The sequence below is a fragment of the Eulemur rufifrons genome, chromosome 9, assembly GCF_041146395.1.
Source record: "Eulemur rufifrons isolate Redbay chromosome 9, OSU_ERuf_1, whole genome shotgun sequence".
Taxonomy (NCBI): domain Eukaryota; kingdom Metazoa; phylum Chordata; class Mammalia; order Primates; family Lemuridae; genus Eulemur; species Eulemur rufifrons.
Window position 1 is genome coordinate 39,901,740 of NC_090991.1, and position 13,360 is coordinate 39,915,099.

Genomic DNA, 13,360 nt, shown 5'->3' on the forward strand with positions numbered 1-13,360 from the left:
GGTCAAGTGGTGGGAGGTGGGTGTCAGCTTTCAGGGATCCCCCCGGGAGCCTTCCACTGAGTGAGCTAGCTGGGGAGTTACTAACAGTGACACCCCATGTTGGGCTGGCACCCCCTCACACTAGGAGTCTGTGGCCCCCCACTTGCTGGAGCCCATAGCCTCCTCTCTTTTCTGTCACTCCCTGATTCTCATTTCTCCCCCTCTGTCACCACTTCCAGTTCTTTCAACTCTTTTTATATTTTTGTTTTATAAAAAAATAGATTGGCCCATGTTCTGGCGAGCCCACCGTCTCCTACCCCTGCTGGTCGAATCCGGGTTCTCCCCAAGATTCAGTTTAGATAGGGTCAGGGACACTGAGTCTCAAATGGGGGGCTGGGTATATGCGTGCAAAGCCAAAGTATGAAGAAAGCTCTTAGAAAATACATAATAAATTATGAATACAAACCTCCCCCCACCCCCTCCCTGTCTCAGCCCTCCCTTCCTGCCCTCCTCCCACCCCCATCTGAATCTAGGACAGACTGTGCCTTGCCCCCCACCCCCACCCCAGGGCAGGGTCTTGTCTCAGTCCCCGCTGTGTCCACAGGGTCCAGAGCCCTCAGTAAATGTTTGTGGAATGAATGAATGAGTGAATTAATGAGCGCTTGGAGGGAAGGAGCAGGCACTTAGGAGCCCTGAGTCCCGGCCCGGGGCCGTTTGGATCCTCACCCCCACCTATCCCTCCCCAGACACCTCTCTCTGGCCCCAGAAAAGGGGGTCTTGAGGTAGGGGTTGGGAGCAGTAGGGGAGGAAGGTGTCAGCAGGGCCACTTCTGGGAAGGGAAGGGAAGGCAGGTGACTGACAGAGGACAGAGCTCTGGCCTCAAAGTCAGAAGGCCTGGTTCAAATTCCAGCTGTGCTGCTCAGGAGCTGTGTGACCTTGGGCAGTCAAAGAAGAATGATGACTACCATCCTGCAACGTGGGTATTACTATCAATATGCCCATTTTACAGAAGGGGAAGTACAGACTGGAAAGGTCAAGGGACTTGCCCAAGGTCACACAACAAGCACTACCACCCCTACCTCCCTCCTTTGCTCCTGCCCCTGTCTGTGCCATGAAGAAGTGGGGGACCCCCGTGGCAGTGTGGCAACAGGAGGGACAGTGGAGCAGATCCCCTAATGTGGGTCTTGTCAGCCATCTCCAGCCAGGAAAGCCAGTCTGCCCTTTGTGGAAGGTTTCCTGGACACCCCTTCCTTCCCCAGCCACAGCCCCAGGAGGGGCCTGGAGTCCATGAGATGCCCATGAACTTCAGCTTCTGGGAGGGTGTGGAAGCAGAATAGGGGGTCTGGGGCCTGGGCCTGCCCCTCACACGGGCATAGCCACTTCGTCATATTCATCCAGACCTTCCTCCTCGTCAAACGTCGCCTTGGCATCATCTGCGTCCAGCTGCGGGGGGCGGGGCAGGAAGGAGAGCGGGTGAGAGGCCCAGGGGCCAGACGAGCACCTCCCTGGGTGCTCAGAGGCACCTCTGGATGTGGGGGAGGGTCTATTCTATTTGAACCTTGGGCAAGTCTTGTTCTGTCCCCCCAGCCTCTAGGATTGGTCTAGATGAATGGCTGTCAAAGGAGGAGGGGCCCTCGGGGACCTAGTACCCCAGCAGGGGAGGGGCTGTGGAGGGTGAGCAGGGGACCCCTTCACCAGGGCAGCCCCACAGTGACCTGTGCCGTGTCTGGAAGAATTCTATTAGAGGAGCGACTCTGTCCCAAATGATTTGGAAGACCACAGGACTAGCCGCTCAGGGGTTGGCACAGCTCCCGTGGGGCATATCCTGTGTGCCACTTAACAGTTTCTCTAGCCCTGTCGTCATTCCTCCCTTTACAGGTGAGCAAAACGGAGCTGCAGAGAGGTGAGGCCACTTGCTCTGGATCATATGCTAGGACATGGCAGGCTGGGCCCCAGACCTGGACTGTACCCATGATGCTGTCCCACCTGCCCTCGTTCTGAGACGCATCCCGCACATGATCCCAGCTCCTGTGCCCGAGGCCCAGGCAGCCACTTACACACTGCAGCTCCAGGTTCCTGAAGATACGTGGCAGCAGGAAGCGTCGCAGGGGCACAGTGAGGATGAGGACGAAGGGCAGGGCGAGCGAGGCAGGTGTGGACTTCACTACCCACAGCACCACCAGGCAGATGATCTGGATGCCCGTGAACAGGTGCATGCGCCAGGTCTCCACCTGCAGGCGGAGGCTGGGTCAGTGCCTGCCCACCCCAGCACCCACCCACCCCCCCCAGCCCCAGCCTGGCCGGGTAGCCAGGAGGGTCCTGTACCCTCTTGACGTAGGGCACATCCGGGTGGTACTTGGGTGGCTTGAGCAGAAGCAAGATGCGGTCAAAGAGCTGGATGCCGCTGAGGGATGTGACACCCATGTAGAGGAAGATGCCAAACAGCACAGCCAGGGGGATGCGCGACAGGATGGGCTCCATGAGGATGGACAGGCCTGTGGGGGGAGCCACACACACTCTCATCCCCGGGCACCCAGTGACCCTGTGCCAGCGGGGCCAGGACCCTGTCTGGGGCTGGGAGTGAAACAACAGGTGCCATATGGAGCCTTTTCTATGGGCCCCGTTAATAGGCATTGCCCCCACTTTACAGATGGGGAAACAGGCTCAGAGAGGTGAACAACCCACCTAAGGCCACACAGCGAGCAGGCAGTCAGACGCCTGCCTAACTGACTTAAGCCCACTCCCTTAACATAGTGGGGGTCACAGAGCTCAGAGAGACACCTTCCCGCTCAGCCAGGCCCAGAACGCCTCCATCACCTTCCAAATCCTAACCCTCCTCCAAGTCAACTTTACCTCCTTTGAGAAACTTCCCCCACCCTCCATCAGCGACCATGGCACTGCCCACCCTGAGCCCGGCTGGACTCTTGACTGCTCCAGAACAGGGATCAACCCCAGTGACCCTTCTTCTGTCTTCTGCCCTGCACCCCCCAGACTGTGCCTGGAGCATTGGCCCCTGCATCAGCCGTAGAGCAGCTGAGCTGTGACAGAACTGGGGATGTCGCATGACCCCCGTAACCGTGCAGACTGAGACCCAGAGGCAAGGAGGGATGCCGAGTTAGCAGCAGGGCAGGCCGGAAGCCACAGTCCATTGAACTTCTGTTGGACAAGCTCAGAAGGCAGGGTCTGGTCTAGAGACGGCCCCAGGAGTGGAGGACTCCCTTCCTCCCTGCTCAGATGCCCAACCCAGTGCCTTGTGGATGCCAGGGGGATGTGGGCAGTGGGTGTGTGGGGACCAGGCTGCAGCGTGGGCAGGGCTGGGGGGCACTGCATCCTAAGGGCAGGTTGGGAGCGGGGGTGGGGCAGGAGGATGGGGGAGGGAAGGTAGCTCTCACTCACCCACAAGCACAGAGACCAGGAGCCCGCTGATCCGTTGCTCCTTGACCTCCTGGATCTGGGCCGCAGCCCCTGGGGTGCTGGCCTTGCCCATGACGGTGAGGGCGTTGGCGTGGGTGACAGAACGCACCGTGGTGGCGCTGAGCCAGGGCATCCCAAAGAGGGCAGCCACCCCGCCCATGCCCACAACCAGCAGCAGATCCATGTGGAAGCCAGAGCCCTTGACCATTTTGCGCTCGGGTTTGCTGATTATCAGCCTGGGGGAGGGGGGAGGTCAGGGGTCAGCAGCGCTCTCCCCCCACCCCACCCTGCCCGCTCCTTCCTTCTCCACACTTGGGGGCCTTGAGCCTTGGTTCTGTCTTCTGTGCGTTTCCCTCTGTGAGCTCTTGCTCCCTGCCCTCCTGCCCGGCATGAAAATGCAGACTCTAAGAGCATGAACATCTGCAGAACTGCGCAGCCCGAGTCACAGGCTCACGCAGCTTAAGCTCCAGGGCCTTCGCTTCTGCCCCTTCCAAGATCCAGCTCCTAATTCTATACTTTTCATTTTGCATTCTTTTTTTGTTTTGCTTTGTTTTCTTTTGAGACAGGGTCTTGGTTTTTGACCCAGGCTGGAGTGCAGTGGCGTGATCCTAGTTCACTGTAACCTCAAATTCCTAGGCTCAAGCGATCCTCCTGCCTCAGCCACCGGAGTAGCTGGGACCACAGGCATGTGCTGCCACCCCTGGCTAATTTTTAATCTTTTTTGTGGAGATGAGGTTTCTCTATATTGCCCAGGTTGGTCTTGAACTCCTGGGCTCAAATGATCCTCCCGTCTTGCCCTCCTAAAGTGCTGGGATTACTGGTGTGAGCCACGCCCGGCCTCATTTTGCATCCTTTTTCTTAAAAAGAGCTCTCCAAGTTATACAACTTCGGGTCCCACAAAACAGACTTGCCCCTGAGCATGCAGGGAGGCCACATGCCCCGCTGAGACTTAGTTTGCAGTGCTTGGTCTTTTCTGGCCTGGAGCCTCCTCTCTTCCCTGCCTCTGGCCAGGGCCCCCCCCCCCCTCCCGCCCCGTCTCTCACGTGGTGATCTGGGATTCGAGGAATATGAGGATGAAGACCAGCAGTGCAGGCAGGGCGGCCGCGAACATCATCCAGATGGGGAAGGGAGAAAACAAGCCCAGCGGGTGGATGACCCAGCCCCGGGCAGAGGAGTTGGATACCTGGAGGCCGTCGGGCACCGAGAGTTTCTGTGGGAGGGGACAGCTGGTGAGAACATTAGAGGCAGGGGGACCCAGGATCCCGGGCATCGGGGGGTTGGGTGGGGGGCACTTGTTGAGCACCTGCTCTGAACCCAGCCACTGCACTAATGCCTTTACACCATCTGCTCATTCCCAACTTTATAGATGAGGAAACCAGATCAGAGAGGTTATGCAGCTTGCCCCACATTGCACAGCTGTTTGGTGGCAGAGCTGATATTCATGCCCAAATCTGTCTGGCTCCAAAGCAGACTTTTTTCTACTGCCCTAGTTTAAAGAATAAAGGGGACGACTGAGCCAACCCCTTGCTTTGGCCAGAGGGGTCCCGTGGGGCTGTGAGAAGAACATAGGGCTCCCGGGGAGGGAGAGAGGGGGTAGAGGTACCCTAATTGGCTTCAGGTTGGGGAAAGCTGTTCTGGGGAGGGGGCATGCTGGGGGAAGGAAATAAGGACCTGGGGAGTGTCATGGGTGTGAGCGCTGGGAGGAGGCTCACCTGGGTGTAGGTATGCTCAATGAAGAAATCCACCAGAACCATGATCAGGATGGAAATGGGGACCCCGAAGTCCCCAATCACTCGACGCAGCTGGAGGGAAGCAAAGGGACCAGTGGTCAGTGGTTTCTCCCCACCTCTTCCTCCCCCTCCTCCCCCCTTCCCCACATTTACCCAGGGGCCCTGCTCTTCCTGGGGGACACATCAGCATCCAATGCCCTGTCCTGCACCTCGACCACATCTGCCTCCTTTCTTCTTCCCCTGACCCCAGCCCTGGCCCCACAGCTTCTCCACTCCTCCCAAGAACTGTCCTTCATTCCCCGCTGGGTTCTCAGCCTGGGCATGCCAAGGAAGGTAGACAGCCTTGCATGCAGAGTGAAGCCCCGTGTAGGGAGGGGGCCAGGGAGCCTTGGGATTGGGAATGGAAATCTGGGGAAAGAAGGGGAACTGAGGGCACTGGGAAAGCTGGGGTGAGGGATTAGGGCTGAGATAGGGCAGTGTAGGCAAGGATGGGTGGGGAGGCTGTGCCAACCTTGCCAGGGAAGTAGGAGCTGTTCTTGAACTTGCGCAGCATCATGGCAAAGAAGAAGGTGCCAGCCATGAGCACAAGGGAGAGGAGAGCTGTGTTGGGCAGGGGGCCCTGAGGATCGGGCACTGTCAGCACACTGGAGTTATAGTTCCTCTGCAGTGGGTGGTCCTGGAAAATCTGAAGCAGAAAACCCAGGCATCCTGTTCCTTCCCAGCCTTGGCTTGGGCTGGAAAGGATCAGCTAAATCTACCCAGCACTGCCGTTCCCGCCATCCATCGTCCACTCATCCATCCATCATCCATCCATCCATCCAACCATCATCCATCCATCATCCATCCATTTATTCATCCAACCATCATTCATCCATCCAACCGTCATCCAACCATCATCCATCCATTCATTCATCCAGCCATCATCCATCCATCCATTCATTCATCCATCCAACCATCATCCATCCATTCATTCATCCAGCCATCCATCATCCATCCATTCATTCATCCAGCCATCATCCATCCATCATCCATCCATTTATTCATCCAACCATCATTCATCCATCCAACCGTCATCCATCCATTTATTCATCCAGCCATCATCCAGCCATCCATTCATTCATCCATCCAACCATCATCCATCCATTTATTCATCCAACCATCATTCATCCATCCAACCGTCATCCATCCATTCATTCATCCAACCATCATCCATCCATCATCCATCCATTCATTCATCCATCCATCCATCATCCATCCATTCATTCACCCATCCATTGTCCATCCATCCAACCATCATCCGTCCATTCATTCATTCATCCATCGATGATCCATCCATTCAACCATCTTCCTCAACTGACATGGTAACAGAGGAGCAATGGGATTCTACGGTGTGGTTTTCAGGAGTAAAGACCACGCTAGACTTGGATGGGGCAGGCCACAGAGGCAATGAGTGTGTGTGTGTATGCGTACATTCACACCAGGGCCTGGGAGATGAGAGAAGCCTGGAGGACAGGAAACAATTGCCAGGGAGGTTTCTAAAAAGGGCTTAAAAGATCTGGACACAGAAAGCCCCACCAACCAACAGAATCAGGGAAGGCATACAACGTTCCAGCCTTCCTCCATATGAAAGGCAGACACCGAGGCAAGCACAGCTTAAGATGACAAGACATAAGCTAAAGGGGCAGGGCCCTTGGTCCACAGGCCCTGAAGTTCTTGAGGACAAGTGCAGGAGAAGGAGTGAGGGACTTCAGAGCCTCCAGAACGTCCACTGTCCTCGCTATGCAGGCACCGTCCGGTATCCCATCTCACACACACCTGCCCATTAGTCACATCGTGTGTGGTCGTGAACTGGTTTTGTGCACACAGGCGCCCTCTCAGGCACAGTCACTACACAGTCAGGACAAGAATCCTGGGCCACAGGCAGCAGGTGTCAACACGTACACAGTTAACACAGTGGCACAGTCCTGTGTGTAGACGTGTGACAACACATAGACACGTGTTCCCGCAGTCATATGCACAGACACACGGTTATATGCACAGGTGGACACAAGGCCACACAAATGCTGTACAAGGATACACACTGTCACATGGCCTTATACATAGTCTCACACGTGCAGTCACATCCACATGGGCCCCCACCTTGATCAGCTTGGAGAAGGTCTCATAGATGAAGATGAGGGAGATGAGGATGGAAAAGATCTCCTGGGTATAGCGAGAGATGAAGCGGACCAGGAAGCTGCCCTCAAAGGCCACCACCAGCACCACCAGCAGGATGAGCCAGAAGCCAATCCAGGCGCGGCCCACGATGTACTCCAGGCCGTTGCTCTCGCAGAACTGCGGGGCAGACAGAGGGAGTCAGGTCAGTAAGGGCCTCAGGCACCAGGCAGGTGGAGCCAGGGGTCAGGTACAGGGTCAGGGTCAGAGGGGGCCCAGGCCAGGGCTACCGAGAAGAAGGCTTCCTCGAACACCAGCAGGGGGCCCGAGAAGCCAACCACAAGCAGGGGCTGAGCCCCCAGCATGGCGAAGAGAATGCCCTGCACTGCAGTAGAGATGAGCAGTTCCGACACCCCCATCTGGTTCCTGGTCTTCTCTCCTGTGGGTAGAGATCACAGTGGGGTCAAGGTCAGGAGATCATTTCCAGGGGCCAATAGAGCAAGTCATGGGTAGGCTGTTGCAGAGGTCCAAAGGTCGGAAGTCCGGGTCCAAGACAGAGGCCAGAGAATCAGAAGTGAGAGTTAGGGGGACAGGTGTTGGCACTGACCCAAGAGGCCACCGAAGGTGATGGCGGGTGACAAGGCAGCAAAGTAGATGAAGATGACGGCAGCCAGGACCTGGGGGCTCAGTGCGTCTGTGATGTCACTCAGGTAATGGGGGTAGCGGCGCCGGATGTCACGTACCAGGCCCCCGAAGAGCCGGCCTGTCCGCTGCAGGGGGTCATCTGGGCCTTCAGGGCCCCCTGAGTCCTCAGCCAAGGCTGTGGTGGAGGATAAGAGCATGGTCAGGGAGGGCAGCAGGGGGAGGCATGGGAGAGGTGAGTGGAGGGGCGAGGGCGATTGTCTGATGGGAATAGGTGGCCAAGGAGGCTGGCAGGCATGGGCACAGGGGGTGGTGATAGAGGAGCACTTGGTGGGAAGGTGGAGGCTGTGCTGGGTGTCTGAGGGTCTGTGGGGACAGAGAGCCTTGGCTGGGCAGGGCAGGTACCTACCTAGGCCCTTATAGAAGCCGGGGTCTGGCTTGGCAGGGCTGGGTAGGTAGCGCTTCCGGAGCAGCGCCTTCTGCACGGGCACCAGACTCAGCAGGGCCTGCTCGGAGGGGGTGTCCGTGGGGGGCAGCACCAGGCTGCTGTCCAGAAAGCCCTCCAGGGAGCGCATCAGCTCCCTCCGGCCCTGGGCGTGGTAGGCATCTATGCGGAACACCTGGCGGCAGGAGAGAGGGTCAGGCTGCCTGGGCCTGCTCAGCGGAGGCACCCAGGCGTCCGCAGCCAGGGTCTCCAGGGACCAGAACCCTCTCGTGCAGCTCCCACTGCCAGGCACTGGGTTTCCTGCCCCTCTGCCCCCTGCTCCCCACTAAGAAAGGGCCCTGGGGAGACAGACAGGGCCCCGGGTGGGGAAAGAGGAGCTAAAGCTAACCAGGTGTGTCAGGCAGACCACCTGGAACTAGAGCGACTAGGCCAGATCACGCCAGACCTAAGCAGGCGGAACCAGGTCAGAGCGGGCCAGACTGGAGCCTCCAGGCCAGAGCCAACCAGACTAAACCAGGCCACTCAGGCAGCGGAGGCCAGACGACACATACCTGGGCTGCCCCTGGCCAGGGGGGACAAAAGCAGCTGAATTAGACTGAATGGGTCAAACTAGTGAACCTAACGTGACCCAGGCTGGGCCCGGGTGGAGAATGGGTCTCAACCACCACCCCAGCCCTCGCGGGCCCTCCTCACCCTCTCTGACATGAGGGTGGCAGCAGCCCGGCCGAGCTGGGTGTAGTCGGTGTGGGGCGCCTCGGGTCCCAGCAACACGAAGAGGAAGCGCACGGGTACCGGCAGCCGTACGGTCTCCTCCAGCGGTGCGGCCTCCTGCAGCCGCACGAAGCCCAGCACCGGCCGTTCCAGGAAGGTGGCGCGGCCTGTTGTGGGGGGAAGAGGGGCTCAGGCCAGGCTGAGGGGGCCTGGGGGCGGTGTACTCATGAGAGGAGCTGCGGGGGTCCTGGCTCAAGGAAGGGCTGGCTAAGCCAGGACATGGGGCAGAAGCGGGGACTGTGGAGGGCTGAGGGGCAGAGACACCAGCTCTTACCCACTAGCACCAGGGTGGCCTCTGCATCCGGGGGCATCTCTTTCAGAATTTCAGATGGCGAGTGCCCTCCCTGTGGGAAGGAGGGTGTTGAGGGGAGTCCCCAGGCCACTCTGGACCTGGGAGACCTGAGCATCCAGCCCCCTCCTCCCCTTCCCATTCTCACTTCTAAGCACGTTCCATTTGGGCTGGAGGCTTTCCTGCTCTCCCTACACACCCCTGTCACAGCCTCACCTGCTGGCAGAAGAGCTGCCTCTCCAGCGAGGGTTGTTGCTGGAGCAGTGGCCGTGACGCGTCCCCAGAGCGTTCCAGGACCGCAGGCTCCACACCCCCCAGGCTCTCTAGGTCTCCGGCGTGGCTGAAGGACATACAGGGGACATGGGCTGAGCAAGCTGTTCAGGCTGGGCTATCAGTGGTGTGAGGGATCAAGGGTGGACATCAAGTGAGACTTCCCAGACCAGACCAGAGTGACCCTGGGGTGGAAGAATCAGAGCCTCCGCTCCAAGGACATTGTGGATGTAAGTGAGTGGCCTCTTTGTGGAACGACTAGGTGGGATCAAGAATGGATGGAGGGGCCAGGTACAGTGGCTCATGCCCGTAATCCTAGCACTCTGGGAGGCCGAGGTGGGAGGATCGCTCAAGGTCAGGAGTTCGAGATCAGCCTGAGCAAGAGTGAGACCCCGTCTCTACTAAAAATAGAAAGAAATTAGCTGGACACCTAAAAATATATGGAAAAAATTAGCCAGGCACGGTGGCACATGCCTGTAGTCCCAGCTACTCGGGAGGCTGAGGCAGGAGGATTGCTCAAGCCCAGGAGTTTGAGGTTGCTGTGAGCTAGGCTGATGCCATGGCACTCTAGCCCGAGCAACAGAGCGAGACTCTGTCTCAAAAAAAAAAAATAAAAAAATGAAAAAAAAGAATGGATGGAGGAAAGGGCCTCACGGGTCTGCCTCCCTGGGGACCAGCGGCTCCCGACTCTGAGCATGAAACATGGCCACTCTTGCCGAGGTGTCACAGGTGGGATCCATAGTGGAGGAAAAGTGGGCCCCTGCCTGATGGGCCAGGTGGACCCTGGTGGAGACCTTGAGCCAGGTGGCCTGGGCGGGGCTGGGCTCGCTGGGTGTGGAATTCAGGCCCTGCCAGGCAGGGGCACCTGTGTTTGAGCAGCAGGGTCCGGAGCAGCGTCTCTCGGTCCTGAGGCCGGATCTGGTCCTCGAAGATAAACCTGTCCAGCAGTTGGTTGGCCACTCCGGCCAGAGAGGTCTCCGGCAGGTCCAGGAGGACAGTACCTGCAGGCAGTGAAGGGGTTAGCGGGGCCAACAAAGCTCACACGCAGGGGTCCCAGAGGGGCCCAGGAGACTCACCCTTGGCAAAGACTCTCTGCAGCTCCAGGAGGCTCCAGAAGGTGAGGTAAGACAGGTGCGGGCGGCCCCAGGCCCCGTCCTCACCCAGGTTCTCCTCCAGTCGCATCCAGTGTGCCACCTCCATCCATTGCAGCTCCTGGTTCTTCCTGTCCATCACCAGCTCCTGCAGCTGCACGTAGACCTGAGGCCCCACCGGCCTGAGTTAGTCCCCTGGCGGGGCCCAGGGCACAGCGGGCATCAGCAGCCCTGGAGAGGGGCTTATAAGAGGCCCAGGGCCCTGGAGGGCCAGGGGCAGACCTTGAGCTGAGAGCATGGGAGAAGCTCGAGGGTCCCAGCCTCCTGAGCAGGCCCTCATCCCATTTCAGCAGGCATTTGGAGAACCTCTGGACCAAAAGGGGTGCGCAGTGGCCACTGCGGGGGGCGGGGAGGGGAAGGCGTGGGAAGCTCGGGCCTGGTGGCTGAGGCTAGAGGGCCCTGGGGAGTCATCAGGTCAGTCATCCGATCCTGCCTCCAGGGACGTTGAGTGGATGTGAGTCTCAGCATGTCTTGGGGCCAGGTGGCCACTCCCAAGGCCATAACTGAGGGCCAGCCCAAATTCCTAACCAGCTAGGCAGGCTGGCGCCCAGCAGGGACCTGGGGGGCCAGGCAGAGGAGAGCATGTGTTGAATTCTGTGCCTCCCCAGCGAGCACCTGACAGCCCAGCCAGGGCCCGGGGCCTGCGACTCAGCCCTCAGCAGTCGGTTATCTCTGCCCAGGGACCTCCCCCAGGGGGCCCAGGTCTCCCTGTCAGTGGGGGTGTCCTCTTTCCTCCCACCTGTTTCCTGGGACCCGCCACTCCTTTGCCTGTTCACGGGCAGCCTGAAGCTGCCTCTGCCCCTTTGCTCCTCCCTTCCCCTGGTGGGATGGTGGGTCCCAGAGGCAGCGTGGGAGAGAGAATCAGGTGGCCTGGGGTCCTCACCTCGTGCGTGCCCGGCTGCGATGCGGTGGCGTAGTCTGGGGCTGTCAGCTCAGTGAGGTCAGCTGAAAACCCAGCGGCCGGTTAGTGTCGCCCCCAACAATGCCCCTTGAGGCCCTTCTGCAACCGTCCACTCTGAGCCCCAGAGGCCCAGGCGTGGCGGATGCCTGGCTCCCTCCCTCTGGCTCTGGGCTGGGCCCCTGGTGCCCCAGTGGGACATGGCTTCCCACACCTGTCCTAGGCCCAGCCCGGCATCCCCTAGGTGAGCCTCACGCCCCCCACCTGAGCCTTGTTGAGGACCCCGGAGATGCAACTCGGGTGGCCTGGCCCCTCCTCAGTGATGACAGGAAGGGACCTCTCCGAGGTGACTGGTGAGTCCTGAATGGCAATTTTCAGGACCCTCCTAGAGAGGCCTCCTTCCCTGCCACCTCTAGGGCCAGACTCGCCTCCCTCGTCGCACCTGCCCACAGGCCTCAACAAGCCCGCCAGCTTCTCACCGCCTCCAAGCTGAGCTCGGGCACCAGGGTGGGGGCAGCCCCTTATATTCCACCCCCACCCCCGTCCTCATTTCCCAGAGGGGCCTCTTAACTTCAATCCCAATCGCCAGCACTTAAGTCCTGTTGACAGTAAACAGGTCCCTGCCTGGGGCTCCCCACCTAAGACCTTGGACAGGCCAAGGAAGGTGGTGCCAGTTCCTGATGCCTGTCTGCCCAGGGGTGTCCCCACGGCCCCTCATTCCTCAGGACCTCTGGCCCCCAAGAGCAGGCCCAGTCTCTAGCCTGGAAGCTGGCATTGGGTGGGCACAGGTGGCATGTGGGCTCACGGCCTGGTCCCAGATGGGCCTGGTTGCCCTCTCACACCTGGAAGGGGCACTGCGATGGGTGACTGCCCTGCCCCGCCCCAGTCACCTCCTGTGATCATTTCAAACAAAATGCTGTTTATCCTTCAATCAGCCAGAATCGTGGGGAGAACTGGCCAAGGGGCTGCGGGGCAGGGAGGCGGGGTGCTGTGGAGAAGGGGAGAGGACACGGTCCCCTGTGACCCTGTCCAGGGCTCAGCAGCTCATCCCAGCAGAGGGAGGGAGATGGGGCTCACCTGCTGGCTCCGCCTCTTCGGGCACGGAGACGATTGGTTCTTCATACTCCCCCGGCTCCATAATCTCCTCCAGCTCCTCTTCGTAATCCTCCTGTGGGAAGTGGCCATCAAGGCTGGGCTGTGAGGGGCTCTCCAGGCCCCCGTAAAGGTAGGAGGCCAGGGCCGGGTCCCCAGAGCCTCCAGATGCCAGGAAAGACCCACCTGCAGATCGGCCATGGTGCTGCCTTGAGTGTCCAGTTGTCCACGGCGATCCAAGACCCCAGCATAACCCACACCGTGGGTCCCTGCAGAGGAGGGGCACAGGCTGAGTGGGGCCCTCCCTGACCCAGACTGTCCTTTTCTGGTGATTGACTTGCGCACTCACTGTCTGACGAAGCCTCTGAAAGGGAGGCCACTGAGCGCAAAGACCCTGCAGGTCTCAGTCCCCGCGGAGTCCCCTGCTCCCAGCAAAGTGGTTGCCACATAGTAGATGCTCAATAAATATTTGTGGAATGACTGTAAGAACGGCTCCCTAGGGACTCCTAATTGTAGACCTGGGCT

The 13,360-nt window shown here is 59.2% G+C and overlaps 1 protein-coding gene across 1 annotated transcript; it reads right to left on the reverse strand.

Moving 5' to 3' along the window:
* Positions 1-1,341: 1,341 nt before the first annotated feature.
* SLC4A1 (solute carrier family 4 member 1 (Diego blood group)) lies at positions 1,342-13,036 on the reverse strand. Its single transcript, XM_069481504.1, has 19 exons — positions 13,022-13,036; positions 12,821-12,911; positions 11,729-11,790; positions 10,771-10,951; positions 10,560-10,695; positions 9,641-9,764; positions 9,410-9,479; positions 9,058-9,242; positions 8,329-8,539; positions 7,885-8,079; positions 7,568-7,716; positions 7,263-7,457; positions 5,635-5,808; positions 5,106-5,195; positions 4,437-4,603; positions 3,376-3,629; positions 2,305-2,474; positions 2,037-2,210; positions 1,342-1,422 (listed from the first exon to the last, which is right to left on the reverse strand). The coding sequence occupies exons 1-19, from the start codon at positions 13,034-13,036 to the stop codon at positions 1,342-1,344; spliced, it is 2,724 nt and encodes a 907-aa protein (XP_069337605.1).
* Positions 13,037-13,360: the final 324 nt, after the last annotated feature.